Here is a 25,578-nt window from a genome sequence, read left to right on the forward strand (position 1 = left end):
GCAAAATAAACTCCATCAGATTAAACCTCTACCGCAGTTATGGACCCAGCTTCTGTGTAAACAGAAAGGAGTAAGGAATCTTAGCCAGAGTGCGAATTGGTCACAGTCAATCCACCTTTATCTCCTCACAGGTAATGATTCTCTGCAATGCACAGAATGCAACTCTTTGCTTACAATGAAGTCCCTGATCATGGAAAAGAGGTCAACCTTCACGACCAAACTCCTCACTGGCCACATATCATCTCCATTTGAAACGCCTGCTCTTGGAGGATCCTACAGCCAAGCCTGAAATTGTCAACTGCACTTGTGGCCCACAACAATAGGCTTGCACTCACTACCAGGTTTCTTCCCAAGCAGATTCTTGCCACCCTGAACTGTGTAGATGCTGACTTTAATTGCCTGATAAAAAATAAGAAAGACAGATTAAACTTCATCAAGTCCTTCCTCATTCGTGATCCCTTACCTTCTAGAAGAGGATTAGGATGCTCCCGTATCCTATCCCTGGGATCCGTGAATAAAATCAAACTGATATTTAGCACTCTTCTATACTCATTAATCCTTATTATATTCATTATTTAGATTTGTATTTGTAGGCTGCACTTGTATGTGGAACTTTGTTTTGTATTTGCAGTCTGTTTATTCAAGCTCCTATATGTGAATCCCTGGTACTGGTCGCCATGATGGGATATTTTGTTGAATGTGCTTTGTACACCACTGCCTGACAAGTCTCATTCAGCTTTCTGCCAAACCTTAAAGAACCCCTGACACTCAACCATATCATAGGTAACAATGCTAATCTGCTCGAGTTTTTCCACTTTATAAAGCAGATAAAATCACATGATCATTTTTGACTGATATCATAGTAATCATGATGTATGTGTATCATTCATACCATTAATAGGTGTAATATGGCCCTGCAGCCCTTGCACCAAAAAAGAAAAAAAAGTGCAATAAGACTCAATTTTGTATTTAAAAATTAATTCATTAAATTCTGGTTAATATTATAATAAAATTGATTCCTGGTTGTTTGCAAATAATTACAGTACTCAAGGCAAAGCTCTTCCTGATAAAGCAGCTCATAAACCTAAAATTAAATACAAAGTCCCAATATCTTTATGGTTCTTAATATCTACTACTCTGAAAGCCAAGGTGTGGCCTGACCATTGCCTTATACAGAGGGACAATCACCTCCTTTTCCCTGCTAGCAAAATTCCTATATATCATTGACAAAACCCCATGACCTGCCCTGCCAGCCTGTCTGCATTGCTCAGAAAACTTCATATCTTCTTCTTCTTCAAGAGGAGTGTTTCCATTTACAATGGGTTAATTCAGCCTACAAGTTATTTCTTGTTAGGAATTTTTTCCCGCCATAAAGTGCGGTTCAAGGTGTCTTGGTTGGTTAAGCCTCGGGCTGTCAAACACTCCTGTACTCCATCCGAGGAAGACTTAGGATGTCCTCCTAGGTCTTCCTCTTCTCCTTCTTCCAGGAGGTATCCATTCCAGGATAGCCTTTGGATATCTGTTTTGTTGCATCTGTTTTACATGTCCATACCATGTTAGACGCTTTTCTTTGATGGTGTTAGTAATAGTCTTTTTCACTTCCATTTTTCCCCTTATGTCTTCATTCCGTTTTCTATCTCTTCTAGAAGTTCCTGCTGACCGTCTCCAAAAATCCATTTCTGTGGAGAGCAATTTGTTTTCTGCTCTCCTATTCAATGTCCAGGTTTCCGCTCCATACAACAAAAGACTGTACAATCGTTTGAAATATAAGTTTCTTTGTTTTATTTAGGATATTTTTGCTCCACAGAACAGAGTTTAACATACCAATAGCCTTTCTGCCGTCTGTAATTCTCTTATTGATCTCTGCTTGGGATGATCCATCACTTTGTAAGATTGATCCCAAACTTCATATCTGACTGCACAATTACTCCCAGGTCTTTTTCATTTTCTACCACCTTAAGTGTAGTACCACACAGTTGGTATGTTTCTCTGGGATTACTTCTACCCATATGCAGTACTTTGCATTTGTCAAAGCGTCTCCGTAGCCAGGTGGGAAGGAGCAGCAGTGCGTAGCACACGCTTCTTGATTAGACCGGGGTTCGAGCCCGTCGCCACCAAATACGGAGGATGCGGAAAGGTCAGGGAATGACCACCGCATATCCCGGAGCAATATGGCCTTAGTTGCTAATGCGCCTAAAAAAAAACAAATAACAAATAGCATTTGTCAAGGTTAAACTTCATTTGCCACTTCTTAGCCCATCTGACCAAATGATCTAGATCCTGTTGCAGTAGCACACTGCCATTACTGTCATTAACAACCCTGCCAACCTTTGTATCATCTGCAAACTTCGACACTACGCCTGATATACCTTCATCAATATCATTGATAAATATACAAAACAACAGAGGACCCAACACCGAACCCTGTGGGACTCCACTAATAACATTAGTCCACGAAGAGCAGCACCCATTAATTACCACCCTCTGTCTTCTCCCACTCAACCATCCTTTTATCCTCTGTAGCAACTTATTCTTAATACCATTCAGCTCCAATTTGTACAATAGTCTTCCATGCACAACAGTGTCAAAAGCTTTCCTGAAATCCAAATATATGATATCAAAATTATTTTTTTCATCCAGTTCCTTTGTAACCACATCATAATATCCTATCAAATTTGTCAGACAAGACTTTCCCTTAACAAACCCATGCAGTGTCTGAATTATTGCTGCAGCCTTGCCTAGATGATCCTGCAATGCATCTTTAACCAGTGACTCCATTATTTTACCCGGAACAGAAGTTAAACTAACTGGTCTGTAATTACTCGTGTCACCCTTCGATCCCCCTTTGTGAATTAGGGATACATTTGCACATCTCCAGTCCGTGGTGACTTTCTCTGAGTCCAAGGTGTTCTCATAATTATAGCTAAGGGTTTGCTTAGTTGCTTTGCCGCCTCCTTTAATATAACTGGATAGATCCCATCCACCCCAGGCGCTTTTCTTATGTTTAACTTCAACAATTTCTCCTCCACTTTGCCTCAGTTATTACAAAATCATTAAGCACCCTGCTAAAATTTGATAACTTTCTGCCATTTTCAAACCTTAATAACTCCTCATGTGTGAATGTAGATGCAAAATACTCAGTTTGTTTGCTATCTGAGCAGGATCATCAACAGTGGAACCATCGATATCAAGTGGACCAATCAGATTCATCCCCTTCCTTTTAGAGTTTATATAAGTAAAGAAATCCTTACTGTTTTTCTTAGCATCTTTTGCCAAAGATTTCTCGTAATCTGCCTTCACCTGCCTAACCTCCTTTGTGACCTGATTACAGACTAGCTTATATCTGCCATGGGCTTCTGAGTCACTTGATAATTTATATGCATCCCATGCATTTTTCTTCTCTGTTAAGAGTCTCATTGAGCCCGTGCCCACAAAATACGGAGGATGCAGAAAGGTCAGGGAATTACCACCGCATATCCCCGCAATATGGCCTTAGTTGCTAATGCTCCTAAAAACCAAATAACAAACAACAAACGAGTCTCATTAGTTCATTTGATAACCATTTAGGCCTAAACCTTGAACAATATTTCTTAATAGGTATGAAACATTTAGTAGCATCCACGATTAATTCCTTGAATGCTTCCCACTTAGAATTTACTGTTGGTAACATCGTCAATTGATCCCACTGTACAGAATTTAAAAACTTTCTGAGACCACTGTACTCGCCTTTACGGAAGCAAAAACCCTTTCCTTTACCCCTGATGGTAATTATATCTTTAAAGTAAATCCCACATCAGTACACTGTGATCACTGCCACCTAGTGGTTCCTTTATCTGCAAATTCTTAATACATGAATGATCACTGCTGCAGAAAACAATCATCCAATAAATCCACAAAAGTCTTACTACTGTGTGAGTGACCAAGCCACAAGTTCCAGTCAATATTTGGGAAGTTAAAATCCCACATTATAAGACATTCTGATTTACTAGCCCACTCTATTTTTCTGTACAATTGCTCATTGTACTCATTTGAATCATTAGGCCTATAACACACTCCTACTCTTATTTTTGCTTGCACAGTGCTTATGTCACACCAAACTGACTCAACAGTGCACTGTTCATCTATATCAACTGGATGCACTTATTTTGATTTTATGTTTTTCTTAATTAACAATGTAACATCTCCTCCCTTCCTATCCTTTCTGTGCACATTGTACTCCCAAAATTCCAGTTCTGCATTCCTTATATCTGTGTGACACCACGTCTCGCTATCCCAACAATATCCGCCTTTGATGTCTTGACCAACACTTCAAATTCATCAAATTTATTTACTATACTTCTAGCATTGGTATACATGCAAGTATACATGTACCTATCCTTATTATTAGTTACCCTAACACATCCCATATACCCACCTGTTTCACGATGACTGTCATCAGTCCCTGAAACCCCCAGCACCCCTCGCTCCAGGTCGCTGCTTATTCTAATAGAAGTTGTGCAAGAATTACCTTTGCCTCTGCCTGCGGCTACTTTTAACCTTTTAGTCTCTGAATCCCCCCAAGCTAGCAGTTTTCCGGCCCACCTAACACTGCCTCGATAGCATCAGGAAATATTCTTGCACCCTTTCTATTTAAGTGTATCCCATCCCTGTAGAAGCAGTCTCTCCTGTTAACAAGCACAGACCACGCTGAAAAAAATTCTTCCCCCTGAGCCTTGCACATTCCCTCCAGGGGCCGAATTGATTGACAAGGCTCTCATGCATTCCCTCCTATCGTGTCTTGGCAGAATTGCAGACACTTTCAAATTTAACCCTGACTCACGACTTTTTTTGCAACATTGATCTGTACTTGTTAAGTAAATCTGCAAATCTCCTACTCTTAATGTCATTGGTGCCAACGTGTACAACAATATCACCTTTTGTGCCCTTAAAAGATGATACGAGAGTTATCAACAAATGATGCAAGATTCAATAGATTGACAATAATGGAGATAGCAAACAAACTGAATGAGTATTTGCATCTACATTCACACATGAGGAATTATTATGGTTTGAAAATGGCAGAAGGTTATCAAATTGTAGCAGGATACTTAATGATTTTGTAATAACTGAGAGCAAAGTGGAGGAGAAATTGTTGAAGTTAAACATAAGAAAAGCACCTGGGGTGGATGGGATCTATCCAGTTATATTAAAGGAGGCGGCAAAGCAACTAAGCAAACCCTTAGCCATAATTATGAGAGCATCCTTGGACTCAGGGGAGGTTCCCACGGACTGGATCGAAGGGTGACACGAGTAATTACAGACCAGTTAGTTTAACTTCTGTTCGAGGTAAAATAATGGAGTCACTGGTTAAAGATGCATTGCAGGATCATCTAGACAAGACTGCAGCAATAATTCAGACACAGCATGGGTTTGTTAAGGGAAAGTCTTGTCTGACAAATTTGATTGGTTATTATGATGTGGTTACAAAGGAACTGGATGAAAAAAATAATTTTGATATCATATATTTGGATTTCGGGAAAGCTTTTGACACTGTTGCGCATGGAAGACTATTGTACAAATTGGAGCAGAATGGTATTAAGGGTAAGTTGCTACAATGGATAAAAGGATGGTTAAGTGGGGGAAGACAGGGTGGTAATCAATGGATGCTGCTCTTCGTGGACTAATGTTATTAGTGGAGTCCCACAGGGTTCGGTGTTGGGTCCACTGTTGTTTTGTATATTTATCAGTGATATTGATGAAGGTATATCAGGCTTAATGTCGAAGTTTGCAGATGATACGAAGGTTGGCAGGGTTGTTAATGACAGTAATGGCAGTTTGCTACTGCAACAGGATCTAGATAATTTGGGCAGATGGGCTAAGAAGTGGCAACTGAAGTTTAACCTTGAATGCAAAGTACTGCATATGGGTAGAAGTAACCCCAGAGAAACGTACCAACTGTGTGGTACTACACTTAAGGTGGTAGAAAATGAAAAAGACCTGGGAGTTATTGTGCAGGCAGATATGAAGTTTTCTGAGCAATGCAGACAGGCTGCCAGGGCAGGTCATGGGGTTTTGTCAATGATATATAGGAATTTTGCTAGCAGGGAAAAGGAGGTGATTATCCCTCTGTATAAGGCAATGGTCAGGCCACGCCTTGAGTACTGCGTACAGGTCTGGAGGCCTCATTTTAGGAAGGATGTAGATTTACTTGAGCGTGAACAGAGAAGGGCAACAAGATTGGTGAGGAGATTGAAGGGATCCTCTTACCAAGAGAGGCTTAAGTTCTGCAAATTGCAGTGGCTGGAGACTAGGCACCTGCGCGGTGATCTCATTGAGGTGTATAAGGCCTTGAATGGGTTGAGCACGTTGAATTCTGATGGGATCCTTCCACTTGTTCAGATTACGAATCTAAGGGGGCATAAATTCAAATTAAGAAAAGACAGATGCAGAATAGATGTGCGGAAATTTGCCTTTAGCCAGCGGGTGGTTAATTGCTGGAACAAACTTCCATCTGTCATTGTGGAAGTTGATAGGTTGAATAAATTTAAGGAGGAACTGGACAGGCATTTGGAGGGAATGGTTTGATTATTTTTATTTATTTGTTTTTTTGGCTGATGCTGCATAAGCTCATACACATGCTTTCTTGCATCACATGCCACTACTACTAATATCTAAATAGGGACTCAACCCATTCGAAACGGAAGAGTAGAATGATGATCCATCTCTCATTAAATGGATAATTATGCACTAAAAATTATTGGTGTAAAAGTAGACTTGAACATTTCTATGTAGAAAGAAGCACATCATTGTGTGGTAACAAGAATTATTAAAATTTTGGTAACTAATACATTAAAAATTTAGAAGATAAATTTGGTAGAGACTAGGCTATATATTATGACCTCTTCTTGTTACCTTTATTTGCGTGGGAAAAAAAAAAAAACCAACTTGCATTCTGCTACAATGTTATAATAATCTTCTCTTTCAGTTCTATGCTAATATTCAGAAACAGAATATTATCAGAAGAATGATATTTTGCTGTATTTTGATATTACAGTATATTGGATTGATTACAATCATTTGTTAGTCTATTTATTTATATTTTTTTTAATATCAGAAGAAATTTTTTGAAATTGAAATATGTTATTTCATTGTTTTTTTATGTTCAAGAACAGGTTAATGTAAAGCCTAATCTCTTCCAAATGTTCTAAGCTATTAAATATATTAATAATCAAAATTTTAATAAATCCTTTTTACCTATGCAATGTCTTGCTACTTCTAGTATATCTGTGTGAATGAAGAAAAGTCCTCCATTTCTCATATTAGAAGAACATATATTTCATGTTAACCAGTATGTTTAAAATGACTAATATAATGTTTGGATGACCTCACTGTAAAAAATTTTTATGATCTATTCATTGCTGATAGGGTTTATAAATTATGTTTTGTGGATGTTTTCTCCTCTCCTTCTCTGATTGCAATCTTATTGTTATACTTTCACAAAAGTACTATTAGCTTTGGGTTTTTTTTTGGTGTTTTTGTAAGTATGGAACAGATGATTATAATCACTGAAGAGTGATTGTAATCTTGAGCATATCAGAAAACACCCATGAAATGTATGATTTGCAGATTCTTAACAATAAGTAGATTCTAAAAGCAAAGAATTTTCAGAACTATTTAGAACATATAAAAGTTACTTCATTAAGATGAGGTGCAATTAACCTGAGGGATATTTTGCTTTACATTTGTTATTAATATACATTACTTAAATTAGCTATAAGATTTAATATTTTGTATGACAGTTGTCTTGAAATTGTTTCATTTAATTTCAGGGTGTTTGGTGGTATAGATCTGTAAAATTTGGTGGTGATCAAGTGCTACTAGACACAACCCAGTTGTATTATTATTTTATTCACAAAACACCACATATGATTTTAAAACGTAAGTTGTGGTATTCTTTCTTATTTACAAATATAATTTTATTTTTAAATAGTGCAGTAGACACTGCTTATTGTGATCACTTTGGGACATGGCTTAAATGATGAAACTAACCAAAAAAAAAAAAAAAAAAAAAATGCATCTACTTGAGTGCTGTTTGTTAATGCAGAACAGAAATGTGTATATAAAAAGGTGGAAGTGGACAGAAAGATAAACATTCAAATCAGTGAATATAAAATCCTTTAATTTGTCTGTCTACTATTTCTTTCAGAAAGTCATCAATAGAAAACAAAACTGTCATAATGTTGTTAGAAATCCATATAAACTATTAAAAACAAATAAGGAAAATATTAAAATCAAGAATTATAAAAGGGTTAATGCTCTGCTGTAAAACAGTCAAATTGTACTCCTACAGCATAATATTCTCTAAGTCGTTGTGCCTACAGATACAAAACTTTCTCTCACAAATTAACAACACCAACAACCAATGTGAACTGTATGAAGCAGCTGCGCTAACTAAATTTTCAACATGTCAGGAACATATTCAAGAAAAAATCAGGATATTACATATAAAAATGTGGATGAGTTAGTTGGTTTTAAGCAAGGATTGTATGGTTTTCTTCCCCCTTCCTGGAAGCTTGGGTTTTTCATCCAACAAAACAGAAAAATTGACCACAAAACACATGCAATTTAAATTTATAATATATACAGCATAATATTCTCTAAGTCGTTGTGCCTAAAACACCTACAATAATGATACATAATCACTTCACAAACTGCGATAAGGCAAAAAAAAAAAAAAAAACAGTAACAAAAACCGAAGTGCTGATTACAATAAGTGTCTTTTTTATATATTAGTATATGTCTAATCCCGACTTCATAAAAGTGATAATATTACGTGAATAATAACGTTATATGTGATCACAATAAACAATGTATATTGTATATTGTTATTTTGGTTGTACTGTCCTCATTTTGTTAAAAAAAAAAAAATCAGGTAATCCCATACTGCAACAATTAGTATTAAATATAAAGTGCAAGAAAGCCTCAGGCTTCCTTGTATGGTTGCCCTTTTGCTGATGGCACCATGCAAGTTGCTCATCTTTGGACTCTTTCAAGAAGCTGCCTTTTTAAGATGAGGTCTATATACTTGGATACATTATTCCAAATGTGGTCTTTCAATTGCTTTATACAGTGAGATTATGACCTCACTGTCTTTACAGGATATTTTTTGATAAATCATGGATAGGACACCATGGGCTTTGCTGTTTTCCTGTTTACCCTGCCCAGAAAACTTCATATCTACCTATATCATAACTCCCAGATCTCTTTCTTCCTCTACTGTTTTTATTTCAACCCCACCAAATATATAACTTATTGTGGGGTTGCCATTCCTCAATATGACCTTGCTTTTTGCTGCCAGTTTTCTAACTATCCTTGAAGCCTGTTCAAGTCATCCTGAAGCAGCACTGCTTGACAATGATCATTAATGGCTCTCCCAATCTTAACATCATTTGCAGATTTTGACATCACATCATCTATCTATTCATTGATAGTCATTTATGAAAATCAGATAAAACAGTGGTCCAAGATCTGATCTTTGAGGGATCCCACTTCTGACATTATACCAAGCTGAAGAATATGGGTATGAAATTGAATATGATGAAGGGGGGGGGATCAAAGGGTGACATGAGCAATAACAGACCTGTTAGCTTAACTTTTGTTCCAGGAAAAATAATGGAATTACTAGCTAAAGAAGTAATGTGACCCTATAGACAGGAGTGTGGTTATACACTGGTGTTCAAAGAAAGTGCATCATCTAGGAATTTCACATTTCTAACCCTTTTTTGCGATGGTACATTAATAACTAGCATCAAATATAGAAATATAAACAAAAGATATTTATTAATAGTTAAGGCAAAGCTAAGTAATATTTGACAGATCCTCTCAAAATATTTCAAAATGAGCATTTGCAACCTTTATACAACAGTTTTGGTAAACACAACAATTATGGCTGAAATGTTATCAAAAGCCCTCAATTTGCTTCAGTTTATCATTTTAAATAGAAAACAAAATGAAAAGTTCACCAGGTACAAACTAATATTTAGTTGCCCTGCCTCTGTCCCTGATGACAGCAGCACACCGTCGAGGCATTGACAAGATCAATTTCTGAAGATAATCAACTGATAGTTTGATTCCAAACTAATTATGGCTTCCTTGAAGTTCAGGAAGGGCCTTTGGTTTCTTTCTGGCAACTGCAGAAGATTCCCCACAATGCCAACAGTTCTCTACAGGATTCAAGTCTGGGCTGTTTCCTGGCCAGCTAAGAGTTGTAATGGACTGTTCTTCCAACCATTTTTTCACCTGTAACAAATGTGAACATATTACTGTCGAACCTCTAATGCAGAAATGAAGCTAACTACAAAAGTGCCTACTTACACTTTTTGCCCTATGACAAGGAGCAGATTCGTTCTGAAGGATGCAGTTACTTTAGAAATGGTCTCTAATGGATGGCAGCAATTTGCCTTCCAGCCAGGTATCCATTGGTATTCACGGTAACTTTTATAAACTGCAGGGGACCTACTCCGTGATATGAAATGCACCCCCATATCATTTGGCTGATAGGAATTTCACTGTAGACACCATACAATCTTAATGGTATACTTCACCACGTCTACGGCGAATCGTTTGTCTCCCATCAGAGCCATACAGGTTGAATTTCTTCTCATCCGAGAAAATAACTGACTTCCACTGCTCAGGGGTCCATTTGACATGCTCCTTACACCAAATTAATCAGGCCTTTTTCATTTTTTGTGTGAGGAGGGGCTTCTTCTTAGGATGATGGACTACAAGTCCATTTTTGAAGAGGCAGGCTTCTGACTGTTACTGCACTTGCTACCACCTCTGTATGTTCTTCCCATTCTCTTTTCAGCTCAGACAAAGAAGCGTTACGGTTTTTAAGGCATAAGTGCTTCAAAACACAGCCCTGTTTTGGTGTAGAGACTTGTTTGCATAGTGTTCCTTTTTTTTTCTATCAGCAGAACCAGTATTCTTGAGTTTGGAAAGAAATCTACTCACTGTCGACTGATTACAAGACACTATAAGCAATATGATGGGAAAAACATCCTTCCTCTTGTAAAGCAACAGTAGCCCTCTTTCTTTGTGGTGTCAACTGCATATAACTCGTTATCCTGGCACAAGCAAGGAATGACTGCAACTCTTAAAGAGCGTGCTTATATATCTGAAAGTAACAGCTGATGCAATCTGTAAGAAATATTGCCATGCACTTATGTTATTCGGACAACAATTACAATTTTAAGGGGTGATGCACTTTTTTTGAACCTCAGTGTTCTTCAGTCACATCGTGGGTTTTTTTGTTAAGGGGCAATTTTGCTGACCAATTTAATTGGATACTATGATGTAGTAACAAAGGAACTGGATGCAAAAAGTAATTATGATATCATATACTTGGATTTCAGAAAAGCTTTTGATACTGTTGCACATAAAAGACCGCTGTATTTTTGGAACAGTGTAATATTAAGGGTAAGTTACTGCTATACATAAAGGGATGTTTGAGTTGGAGAAGACGGTGGTTATCATTGGACACAGATCTTTGTGGATTAATGTTATTAATGTTTGTTTGTTTGTTATTTGGTTTTTAGGAGCATTAGCAACTAAGGCCATATTGCGACGGGATATGCGGTGGTCATTCCCTGACCTTTCCGCATCCTCGGTATTTGGTGGTGACTGGTTCGAACCCCGGTCTAATCAAGAAGCGTGTGCTACGCACTGCTGCTCCTTCCCACCTGGCTACGGAGGCGCCATGTTATTAATGAAGTCCCCTCCCCAGAATTTGGTGCTGGACCCATTGTTATTTTCCTTATTTATTAATGATATTGTTGAAAGTATATAAGGCTCAATGTCTAAGTTTTCAGATGATACGAAAGTTGGCAGGGTGGTTAATGACTGTAATCAGGGTGTGCTACTGCAACAAGATCTAGAAAAGTTAGGCAGTGGGCTGAGAAATGATAATTGAAGTTTTACATTGACAAGTGCAAGGTATATGGGTAGCAATAATCCTAGATAAATGTACCAACTGTGTGGTACGACACTCAGGGTAGCAGAAAATGAAAAAGACTTGGAGATAATTGTGTAGTCAGATATGAAGTTCTCCGTGCAGTGCAGACAGGTTGCGTGGACAGCTCATGGAGTTTTGTCAGTGATATACAGAAATTTTGCTAGCAGAGATAAGGATGTCTTTATCTCATTGTATAAGGCAGTGGTGAGGCCACATATTAAGTATTACATACAGGTCATTTTAGGAAGGATGTAGAGCTGCTGGAATGGCTGCAGAGGAGGGGAACAAAGGGGTGCTCTTACCAAGAAAGGCTTTGCTAATTGCAATCTGGAAACTAGGCACCTGAAAGGTGATCTAATTCTGATATTTAAAGCTTTGAATGGCTGGAACAAGCTCACTGCTGATGGGATTCTTCCTCTTGCTCAGACTATGTACAGGAGAGGGCATAAATTCAAATTGAGGAAGTGTGATTGTAGAACAGATATGCAGAAGTTTGACTTCAGCCAGTGGGTGTTGATTGTTGAAACAAACTTACATCCACTCTTGCAGAAGTGGATAGTTTGTCTAGTTCTTCCTTGAATTAATCCAATCCATTGAAGGGATGGGCAGGTGATTTAGAAGTTTGTTTTTTTTTGTGCTGAAGCTGTATAAACTTGCTTTATTGCATTATTTGCCTCTACTAATAGTAATATCTATTAATCACAATCCTGTGCCTTCTGCCCTGTGATTCTTCTTAGAATCTTGCTAGTAATCCCAAAATGTTCCATCTTACACAGTAAACGCTCATGATGGATGAAGTCAAATGCCTTGCTGAAGTCTAAATGAACTACATGTGTGTGTGTCAGAATTGTTCCCTACATCCAGCTCATGCATAACTGTATCAATAGATTACTAGGTTAGTTTAATATGATTTTCCCTTAACAATACAATGTTGTGTCCTTCAGAATGTCATTTCTATTTAAATGTCCCTGATTGCACTCTTAATCATTGGCTCCAAGATTTACCTAACAATGGAGTCAAACAAACCAGTCTGTAGCTACTAACTAACCTCATTCTTAGAACTACCTTTGTGTATTTGTAATATATTTGTTCTTCTCCAATCCAGAGGAATCTCTCCAGAGTCCAATAACTCCGCACCCCCCATAATTAATCTTGATAGTTCAATGCACTTTCTTGCTACCTCCCTCAAAATTGCTGGGTGTATGCCATCAACTCAGGTAGCTTTACTTGCCTTTAGGCTCGAAAGTTTTTGTAATAAACAATCATCTCTAATTTTGAAATCGCTAATTTTGTATATGTCTGACGTATTTTCACCACCTCTCCTCACCATTTACTAAATGCATTTACTTTTGCATCTACATCTTTACTAACAAAAGAGGGTCTTTTGTTAGTAAAGATCGATGTAAAGTACCTATTCAGTTCATCAGCAATGTCACTTGGTTGTCTTAGACGTTCCTACACCCAGTACATAAGGATCTGACCTGATTTGTTTTTTTTTTCTAATTTTGTATTCACATACTTGAAAAAAAAAAAAACTCCTTCTGCCATTCACTGATCTCTTAGCCAGATCTTTATTGTACTGAGCCTTGGCTGCCTTAATCTTTTATGTGGTACTATTAGATTAACTTGTCACTGTTGTAGGCTTCAGTACCTTTAATAGCTCTAACTTTCCCATGTCATCTTTTTCTGCTCTGGCCAGCTCTAATAGAGCAGAAAAATGGTGTGTGTTCACTGCTTCTGTGATTATTGCTTTAAAGGTATTCCATAATTCTAATGTATTAACCCTCCCTTTGCAATCTGCCCAATTGCAAAGGGAGGGTGAATACATTAGAATTAGATGCCATGAACTGTCATAGTTCCCATTTCTGAAATTAAAACTTGTGCATTTACCTTTAACTACTGCATCATATTCTTCATCTTCCAACTAATGGCTGCATAATCACTACCTGTCAATGGTTCCGGTGCTCTCAGCCCTGTGTTCCTGTAAGCTGTTGTTGTCACCTGATTCATGAGCAATGAGGAGGTCTAGAGTATTCCTACAATTAGTATTTTCTCTAATGTGCTGGTATCAATAATAATCATCTGGTTTATTTAAAAATTTGTTCCCCATTGTGAGTTTTCCTTCCATTTATTTCAATTAGGGGCAAATTGAAATCATCCATAATAAGACATTCTCACTTGCTTGCCCATTCCATTTTCTTGTAGAGACTGTAGTCATACCTTTTTTGCAGTCTTCTGGTCTGTAGATTACTCCCACTCTCATTATACCATTGCTTCCAACTATCACATACCACACAGATTCTATGCTGACAGTCATAACTTATGACTATCAGCATAGAAGAATCTGACATAAGCTCTTTATACTCAGGTTACTTTTGATAAGAAGCACAACCCCTTCTGTCTTCCCTATCCTTCATAAATACATTATATGTACCACAGTGAAACTCATCATCCCAAATTTCCTGAGACAGGAAATTGGGGATGATGAGTTTTAGCAGTAGTTATCTTAATTGAGGATGATGCATTTCAGCTTTAGTTTAGCAATAGTTGTCTTAATTCAAATTCACTCATTTATTGGCAACACTCCTGGTATTACTGTAGATACAGTGAAGACTAAGTATTCTTCTGTAGTTTACTGCCCTGACACATCCCTTGAAGTTATTTAGGCTTGTTTCCCTAGCTTTTGCTACCCTCTCATTTAATATATTGCCATTCTCAGAACATCTTGCCAGGATTACCTATTGTGGCAACAAAAAAGAATTTCATTTATGCAAACATGTTTATCTGATGATATAGGTCAAAGACCCATATCATCAGATAAACATGTGTCTATATTACCCTTGTCCTCCTCTAACAATTTCCCTGAGCCCTTAAGGTATCCTCAGTGATACTGTTAAAAACCCTTGCATCACCTTTTTAGAATAAATATCTTGTTTGTCTCTACAAAATAGATTCCTTTTACCACCCTAACTTAAAAAAAAAAATCCACAAGGCTTTCAGTATACAGGTAACCCTCGCTATTCGCGGGGGTTACGTTCCTGAGAAATGCCGCGAATACCGAAAACGCGAATACTGAGTTATGGCTCCCATAGTAATAAAGGGGTTCCGTTCCAAAGTATGAAATATATAAGAAAAACTAGTCTAAAATTTTGTCTTTGTATGTATTATATGTACCTTCATAATATGACTATATACATAGACAGTACATAGTGAAATGCAAGCATATGGCATCGAAATGAAAATAAGAAACAATTTAATATTAAATGTAATATTTATTAGAAATTTCAAACAAATCTTTCAAACCAGCGTCTTTGCTAGCTAAAAAACCTATCCCGCCAGTGCTATCACCAGTTTCGCTAAAGCGTTAATAAGGAGTTTTGCGTTTTCACGAATGATGAGTGAATTTAACCGAATTTTATTTTGAGTTTGGTCTTCTATCCACAGATTTAAAGCCTTTTCCATTTTTTCTAATTTAACATCACGAGTTACAGAGCAAATTTTTGAAGCAATTAGCGCGTTTTCACGGACACTACGGCGGATTTTTTCTTCCGATTTCTTGATTGATCGTACCGTTGACTCATTGATTTTATAATGTTTTGCCACTGAGGAATTAGAAATTTTATCTAATAACTCAATTTTATTCGCTAATGTCATCACCTTCTTTGATATTTTCACATTTCTCTTGTTATTCGTAGTGATATTTTTGTAGGGGTTAGAAAGAACTTGTCCACAACAAAGTCACTTTCTTCCGTTAACACACTCGAAAAAGTCTGTTTTTCACCGCAAAACGGTAGATTTATCACTTTTGTAAGCATATCAATTTATAAATTGATAAATTTATTCAATTTATAAGCATATAAATTAAAAGCAAACGACGAAACCTTCCATAACAAGCGCATAACACATATTGAACAAGGATTAGCGAGAAACATTCACGCTCGCGATTTTGTCACCCCTCTCCCCCCACCCACTGAGCGCTGTTTTGACCGGGAAAGATAATTTTAGCCACTCCCATGTTTTTTTATGGCGGAAAATATTCACGGCGCTTTAAAATTCACATTTTTTAGGTTTCATTTTATATTAAATCGGCGATCGCGAATACGCGAAACCGCGAATACAGATACCGCGAATAGCGGGGGTTTACTGTATAATCCTTCCTATTGTGTCTGGGCAGAATTGCAGATACACATTCTGACCTAACTTTTAAAGCATTTTCTTTAGGTCGTATATTTTTCCAACAAATTATCAGGTTGTGTTCATTTAATATCATTAGTCCCCACATGAATAATAATGCTCTCTTTACTCCCACTTAAAATCTTGACTATGTTGGTAACATCATCAATTGTTACTCCTGGCTAACACACCCAACTTCTAGTCTACCTATCTTTATTGCAGAATCTGTTACCCATTTCCCTGACAATATATTCTCTTAATGAAACTAAATCTTCTTTAACCAGAACAGTATGCACTTGACTATTCTGTTCCAGGGCCTAAATAAGAGGTCCATCACCTTGCAGGCCACTTGATATTGAGTCCCAGTTACATTTGTTTCTAGGCAAGCACCTATTTCTTCAGTGGCTCAGATTCTTCTAGTAATGCACTACGTCTTTATCTGAGATTGGTACACTTCTTACATCGGGTGCAAAGAAAACAATCATCGTTTGAGCATGGTGTGTCTACCAGACCAATTGTAGAGTACATGTCACAGGCTGTGCAAGTAACAAACTCATGACTCACATCAGAAGTAAATAAAATAAAAATAAATATTATATTTATACTCCAGGATGACCACACAGTCAGAGGAGTTCATAAGATAGAGAATACAACACAGTGTGACAACTACTCAAGTTGGATAGACAACTTGAGTAGTCGAGACCTGCTAATTTTTGTAAAGTCGGACAAATGCTAATAATTTATTGTAAATTTTTCCTTGTAGTGGATCTGTGATCTCATTATGGATTTAAAATAAACTTTGTGGATTTTTTCAAAAAAGATAGTTTTTGGAATGCTAAATAGTATTCCAGAGTATTCCAAAAATAGCCTATACTATCCTTTTTGAAAAAATCCACAAAGTTTATTTTAAATCCATAATGAGATTGCAGATCCCACTACAAGGAAAAATTACAATAAATTATTAGCATTTGTCCGACTTTATGAAAATTAGCGGGTCTCGACTACTCAAGTTGTCTGTCCAATACATGAAACTGCACTGCATTTAGTAGTCACACAGGCTTGAACCAAGGTTACTCAAAGCACATGTACTTGTGTATCCTCACACCTGACCACTCGGCTATGGCAGCCCACAGCTATTTCTGTCTGAGTCAATATCCTTGGATGAAGTAGTGAAAGTGGATCCTGTAACAACCATTATTTAGGTAAATTTTGAACTTAAGAAAAATTACAAAATTTAAATTTACAGTATATTACAGAATTTAAATTAAAGTATTACAGAAATTAAACTGTTACCAAAACTTTTATCCACTAGTGAAATTGAAATTAGCTACTGGAGTTAGTGGAAAGGATGTAACTTAGCAGAAAGAGCTTTAGAAAAGTTAAGAATTAAATGTACAAAATATTTTAGAAATTAATTTCACAAAATTATTGAAATAAAAATTATACAAATTAAATTTAAATAAATTTTAAACAAAATTTATGCACTAGAGACACCTAATCTTAATCCCTTGCAATTAATCCATTGGAGCCAACTTAAAATTTGTTTACTCTGCAACTGATTTTCTAAATTAGAAGAAACTAATTTAGAAAATACAGTTACTCCGGTAAAAAGGTTTTCTTAAAAGCATATCTTTTGCAATTCTAATTTATGCTGAATAAATTTGAAATGAAATTGATGTGTGTGATGAATATGAAAGTGATTACTCATTAGTCTATGAACTGTGAAAGTAATTATGCAGTAATTACCCTGGGGTTAAGTGGTGTGGTAGTGGTGGAGAGAACACCACTGACCACACTCAGTCATTTCATTCATGCTGGTCATGGCTCTACTAAAGTGTCCACATGTCTTTGAGCAGCTGCCACTGATATTGCTGCCTATACGACAGCCTGCGATTGACTTAATTACCAGTTTTGGCAATGCTTCCAAAATGGGTTTGCCCCCCCTGTTTGATTTCCCATATTTCTGCTATCTCGTGATTATAGGATGAGGTAATGGTCGGTATTATGAATCACTTGTGGTTTTATTCTATAATGTAGTCTACATTTACTTTTGTTGATAAAGGACGTTATTGAAAGCTGTAATAGTGTGAGACTTTAATCAGTTTATCTTTAATGCTTTAAATTTAGTACTGTTTGGTTTACTTTTATTAAAATTTTATTAGCATCCTTGTATAAGTTATGTATTTTTGTTAATGTTAAAATTATGTCTACTCAAATTAAAGGCTAAATTTCTCTTTTTGTTTTTCATGTACTTAATCATTCTTTTTTTAATGCTTGTGCTTTTCAGGTACGATAATGATACTAGCTGCTTCATTAGAATTTGAAAGGAGTCATAATAGTGAAATAATAGAAAGGCCAAGTGATAATTTTGAAGTTCCTCAGGTAAGGAAGGAGGGAGTGTAATATATAGTGGAACCTTAATCTTCCGATATTGAGGTTTTGTTTTTATGAAGGTACTTTCAGACACTTAACAGATAGTTATATGGGTAATTTAATTACTTTGATCAAGGCTTGTGTTAATTAAAATCCTACAGTAATGAATATAAGATCAGGAATATGCATTTGTAGAATTACTACTTATGATTGTAAGAGCGATAAAGCCCAATATGTCCTACTAAAGTTATTATTAAAAACTATAAGAGGAAAACTTATACCTTTATGTAGGACTTGAATTCTCTCAACCCTCACAGTCAAAGAATTATGTGATTGTATGATTATACGAATAAATATCCCATGTTTAATTAAAAAGTACATTAAAATTATATAAATAGATATGTATTAAAAGGTCATGTATTCAATTCTCATCCCCAGGGGAAGCCGACAGCCATCAACACCCCCAAAAACCCAACCAATGTCGCATGCTAATGTGAGAACTGAAAACAATTGTCAAATTAAATCTTTAGAAACATAAGATAAATGTATATCGAATTAAAATATCTAAAAGCATAAAATTGTCTAAACTTTTTATAAGGGAACAAACTTATTTGGGTAGATTCCGTGCTCACAACGAGTAAAGTGTTTTTTCGCAAATGATGTCCACCCTTTTGTATACGTAAACCTGATATGAGATTATTTGAATCCCTGATATGAGATTATTTTTACTAACCAATGTGTGTGAATTACCATTCACATATGTGCATAAGAGTCCACGAGTCCAAAATAGTGTAAGGCCTATAAACATTAATGGAATTTGCATTTAATCTCATTTCCAGCATGTCAGCAATTAATTACTTAATATATTCTTGTTGTTGTGTATTTAAAACTTTTGCTTCATTAAAAAGGAACACATAGCTATCATTGATAGCACGGAAAGCAAGTTCTGAGGCACCTGTCCTTCTAGCCTTAACCGATGCCACATGTTGTTGTATCCTCATCGAAAGATAATTTTGTGTCGAAACAATATACGAGGAATTGCATTCGCTGCAAGTAATATTATAAACAATATTGTGTGCATCCAGTGTTGAAACGGAACTGACCACTCTATGCTTCAAAACATTGTGGAGTTTACTAGTCAGTTGGGAAATAATCCTAAATTCAATGTTCTTAAAAATATTAATGAATTGTTTATACCAGTACTGTATATATGGAACTTTAATGAAATGTTTCTGCTCATATCTGTTATTCATTGTACCAGTCTCAAGTTTATGTTTTGCTTGTTGTCTTATCTTCATAATAGTACCAAATGTGTAACCCCTATTTAGAAATCTTTTTGCAAGTTATATTTGTATGCGTTCTAAAACTGATTAAAAAGAATGCTCCATTTATATGCAAATGGATGATAGCTATAACAATGTAAGAATTTGCCAGTATTTGTCGGTTTCCTATAAATTTTAAAATGTATATTATCATCAACTCTAGTTAAAGTAAAATTTAGGAAATTTATAGCTTTTTTTTTTTTTCTGTGGATTGTCTATTTCTAAAGTAAAATTTAAGTCTGGTATGTATCTTATTTAATAAATTCAAAACATTATTTACTATATCATCCTTTATAATTATTAAGATATCATCCAAGTATCTACCATAAAATGTTAGATTTGGAAGAAATGGTGTTAAACGTAACCATTCGATTTTATCAAGGTAAATTTCAGCAGCTAGTCTGCTCAGGCTAAGCCCCATCGGTAATCCAAATATTTGTTTATAAATTTTAGATTGGAAATGAATATAATTGGCTTGAACAAGAAATTTAATTAGGTAAAGTATTTCATTTTTTGGTAAATTAGACTTATTTAAAATTACTGACTCATCGCTAATTAGCTTCCACATTGTGTCTAATGCATACTCGACATGTACATTCGTATACAAAGAAACTACATCTAGAGAGAATAATTTATCATCTTTATTTAACTTTTTCTCTTTTAACTGATTAAACAACATATCCGAATTCTTTAAACTAAATATTAGTGTCAAATGTAAATGTTTGATAATCCCATATAAATATGTCGCGAGTGAGTGATGAAAAAGTTGAAATTCTATAAGAGACAATGGGTCTAATAGGATGTCCCGTTTTGTGAAACTTCACCTGTCCAAAAAGAGTGGATACATTATTAGTTCTAGCCTTTAGATTTTTTAACAGTGCCATCGAAATATAATCTTTTTTCCTGTATTCAGTTAAAATTCTATTAAACTGTTTAAGTCAACGAACATTGTTTTTTCTACCAATTGGTAAGTGAAACTATCTGATACAATATTTATGAGTTTGTCTATGTAATCGACTTTATTTAAAACGACTACCGTATCTCCTTTGTCTGCTTTCTGTGTGATAATATTGTTATTCTGTTTTAATTTCCGTAGCTCAGTCCCCTCTTCTTTAGATAATAAAGGTATATAAGGGTCCCTAGATTGATTAATAACCTCATTGATAACCCATACTGTATTAGTCCCTTCCTATTTTTTTGCATTTCTTAACCCATATTCAAATTCAATAGGCATTTGTTTTATGAGGAGTCGTCTAGGAAGCAAATTGTAATTAAGATCCCTACTTAAAAAGATTTATTTGCAGTGCAGACAAATCATATGAAGATAAATTAACACCGTGGTCAGTAATGTTATCCTGTGTGTGTGCGCGTGCGCGTGCGCATTTGTGCGTTTCTTTAATTTTAGTTGTATTATCTTGCGTTACTATATCCAAAATAATCCATTGCGTATTCCTATATCCTTTGTCTAGTCCAATTTTTATAGTTATGTAAGCTACTTATTGTGCACTTCAGTATTTGTAGAATAAAAGACAATCTTTCTACCGTTATGTGTTGAAGAGATGTTTTTGTTGCACTTGCTAGTGATTGTTCTTAGCTTTGCTTTTTTTTTATGCAAGAATTTTTTTGAAATATATAGATGGTACTGTTACACTGGAGTAGAGAAAATAATATCCTTCTGTCCTCCTCTCCCACACTCTCCATTGAACTGTGTAATTTTAGCTCCCTGCATTGGTTTTATGCCTTTTAGGACTTAAGTCAGGATTTTTTTTCATCATTTAATGTGTTGAATGAGTATTCTAACGAAAGCAGTAGGTAAAATTTATTGATGAAACAAAAATAAAATGAGAATTTTATTTTTGTCAATGTTTTTATCATGAAAATGATAAATGATATTGTAATCAATGATGATATGATCTGGAAAGTGTCTAAAGACATCAGCTGTTGTTAAAAATGTAGTGTAATTAGGTCTTAAGCACTTAATTAACTAAGTTTTATTGTTGTAGTAAAAGAGTGATTCATTACAAAATTATTCTATAGTAATAACTATGTAGCAGTTTTTCCTAAATGAAGTAATTTTTTCAATCCCATACCAAATGTTATTTCAGCATTCAAGAAAGCTTATTGGCCACCAAAGCATATGAAGGTTGTATTAATGAATTAAATGTTTTTTTAAACAACCAGTCCATTCTTATTAGTTTCATTGGTTATGTTAAGGAACTAATGTAAGCTACTTATTGTGTACTTCAGTATTAAGGCGTTTTAAATATTAATTTTAATTTAATTGTAATAATGCATTTATTTTAATGCATGTTTAAATGTACAGTTAGTATTATCCTCATTAAATCCAAGTTCTGTGTTACACACACATGCATATGCAGCTTACATGTCTATCACATATTCAAATTGTGTACTTGTATTTGGCTAGAGTAAAAGAAATAGCTGACAACTTTCAAATTAGCCCATAAATACTTGACAGTTATAGACAACTAAAAAATAAATAAGTGTTCAGACCTAAATGCACAATAAATAAACACTTATGCAGATGTTATACTCAATTTGTAAAGGAAAACAATTTAGGTGAGGTACTTGCATTACATTTCAGTCTCAGTAAATTATCAAATAACATACTTTAGGGATTGAAAACTTCTGTACCGTACAGTACTATACTTAAGAAGTGTTTACCAAAATTTCATGTGATGTTAACTTTAATGCCTTGATTGGGATTTGTGTAACAGTTTTTTTCTAGAGGAGTTGGGAGAAATGAGTTAATCTCTCAGTATGAAATTTGGTACCAAAATTCCTAAGAAAGACCTAAATTCCTAAAAACATTGAAACAGCACTTATTTAAACTAAGGGTGGGAAGAGGAAGTCCAAATTAGTGAAATTCCCAAATTTAAAGAATGTGGTTAGTACAATCTCATTAATATAAAGTTCAGAGGATCTGAATTTTCACATTTTTTAATAACATGGTCTATCAGAACTTACCATTTTCTTTGGTCCATATCCCTTAATGTTAAGTTAGGATATGGACCAAAGAAAATGTAAACAAAACATTCTTATTATTGTTTGTATAACAATAATAAGAATAATGTTTTTGTTTAGATTTTCTTTTATTTATAAGAAAAAACCATGAGAAGAGAACTAATGTTAGTATTAGATGTATGGAGCAAGGAACCCCTGGGCATTTTCTCAAAAAAATAAAATAAAATAAAAAAACGCCTATGTGACTCTGTGACGAGAGACACCTATGTCTCTCCTCACATAAGTATTTATCCAACTGAGCCTTGGATTTCTCTAAGCTGTCAGCCTCAACCACTCATGTGTTGTTACTATTAGTAGTAGCAAATGATGCAAGAAAGCAAGTTTATAAAGCATTAGCCAGAAAAAAAAAATACACACTTCACCCATCCATGCTCTCCAAGAATTTATCTAGGTTTTCCTTGAATTTATTCAGACCACCCACTTCCACAACAGCAACAACAAAAACAGATGCAAGCTTGTTCCAACATCAACTACCTGCTGGCTGAAGGCAAACGCCTGCACATCTATCCTGCAACCATCCTTCTTCAACTTGAATTAACGTCCCCTCTATGTAGGCTCAGCATGAAAAGGAATTCCATCAACATTTATTTTACTCAATACATCCATGGCATTAAACACCTCAATCAGATCTCCCTGCAGGTGCCTAGTCTCAAGATGCTGCAATTTGCATAACTGAAGCCATTCCTGGTAAAAGCACCCTTTTGTTCCCTTCACTAATCTGGTTGCCCTTCTCTTCACTTCCAGAAAGTCTACACCCTTTGTAAAGTGAAGCCTCTAGAACTGTATACAATTCTCAAGATGGAGCCTAACTGTCTTTGTGCAAGGGGATAATCACCTTATCCCTACTAGCAAAGTTTCTGTATATCATTGACTAAACCCCATGAGCAGTCTTGATAGCCTGTTTGCACTGCTTAGAGAATTTCATATCAGACTGCATTATTACCCTCAGGTCTTTTTCATTTTCCACTGCCCTCAGTGTAGTACCACACAATTTGTACTTTAATCTGGGATTACTGCTACTCATTTGCAGTAACTTGCATTTATCAATGTTGAAACATCGACTGCCATCTTTTAACCCATCAGCCTAATTTGTTAAGATCTTGTTGCAGCAACTGATCTGGATTACTGTCATTTACTACTCTGCCAACCTTTGTATCATCTGCAAACTTAGACATTATGCCTGACACACCTTCACTACCCTGAGTGTAGTACCACACAGTTGATAAGTTACTCAGAGATTACTGCTACTCATATGTAGTGCCTTACATTTGTCAATGTTAAACTTCAACTGCCATTTCTCAGCCCATTGACCGGATTTTCCTAGATCTTATTGCAGTAACTCATCCTGATAACTGTTGTTAACCATCCTGCCAACCTTTGTATCATCTGCAAATTTCATTAGTCCATGAAGAGTGGTCCATTAATAACCATTCTCTGCCTTCTCCCATTCATCCATCTTTTTATCCAACTTGACCTTAATGCCACATTGCTCTAATTTGTATAGCATTCTTTTATGTGTAACTTTATCAGAAGCTTTCCTGAAGTCCAAGTATATGATATCAAAATTATTTTTTGCATCCACTTCCTCTGTTAGTGCATTATAATATCCAATTAGATTGGTTAGACAAGATCACCTCTTAAGAAATCTGTGTTGTGACTGAAGTATAATTGCATTCCTAGTTAGAAGGTCCTGCATTAATTCTTTTACCAGTGATTCCATTATTTTTCTTGGAACAGAAATTAACAGGTATGTAATTACTTATGGCACCTTTTGATCCTCTTTTTGAATTGAGGATACATTCCCACATCTCCAGTCCATAGGATCTACTCTGAATCCAAGGATGTCTCACCTCCTTTGCTGTCTCCCTTAATATAATTGGATAGATCCCATCCACACAGTGCCTTTAGAGTTTGATTACCTATTGACATCAAGTATTCCGATATGATTCAACACCTTCCTTATATTGTTAATATAATCATGGAAGTCTTTTGCTGCTATTCTTTGGATATTTTGCCAGAGACTTTTCTTAATCTGCCTTAGCTTGCCTTAATCTCCTTTTGACTTGATTATAGACTAATTTATATTTCCATAAGCATCAGAACCACCTTATAATTTATATGCATTCATTTAGTTCTAAGTTTTAAATAGTATTTCTTTGTTGGTGTGAAAAGCCAGTAGCTTCTATGATTACTTCCCTGAATGTTTCCCATTTAGAATTTGCTGTTGTTAACATCATAAATTTGTCCCATTGCATTTAATTTAAAAACTGCCTGAGACCACTGTACTCACCCTTACAAAAGTAAAAGCTTTACCCTTGACAGTAGTTATGTCTTTAATAATTAAATTCCAAATTAGTGTACTCTTGATTCCTGCCCCACATGCATGTAGAATCACTGCTGATAACCAGATCAAGAGCATTGCTGACTCTTGTTGCCTCTGTAACATGCTGCTGTAGAAAACAGTCACCCAAGAAATCTGCAAAAGTCTTGCTAGTGTGTGAGTGACCAAGCCACAAGAATTAGAGATAGCAGAGACATGGTGTCACTCAAATGTAAATGATGCTGAATTTGATTATGGGGAGTATAAGAAAGAGTATAGGAAGTCCAGACAGGACAGAAGTGGGGAGTAGGGATTATGCTCTTAGTTAAGAAGTATATTAAATCTGTTACAGTGTA

At 35.6% G+C, this 25,578-nt stretch overlaps 1 protein-coding gene across 1 annotated transcript in view; it reads left to right on the forward strand.

The window, feature by feature from the left end:
• Positions 1-25,578, forward strand: part of Sec63 (translocation protein Sec63) — a 237,335-nt gene that overhangs the window by 99,245 nt on the left and 112,512 nt on the right. Inside the window, exons 8-9 of the mRNA XM_090379377.1 lie at positions 7,809-7,917; positions 18,453-18,547. Of these exons, the coding sequence (XP_090235503.1) occupies positions 7,809-7,917; positions 18,453-18,547 (204 nt within the window). The remainder of the gene's footprint in view (positions 1-7,808; positions 7,918-18,452; positions 18,548-25,578) is intronic.

Source organism: Mastigoproctus giganteus, chromosome 8 (assembly GCF_048544385.1).
Source record: "Mastigoproctus giganteus isolate SK-2022 chromosome 8, ASM4854438v1, whole genome shotgun sequence".
NCBI classification, from domain to species: domain Eukaryota; kingdom Metazoa; phylum Arthropoda; class Arachnida; order Uropygi; family Thelyphonidae; genus Mastigoproctus; species Mastigoproctus giganteus.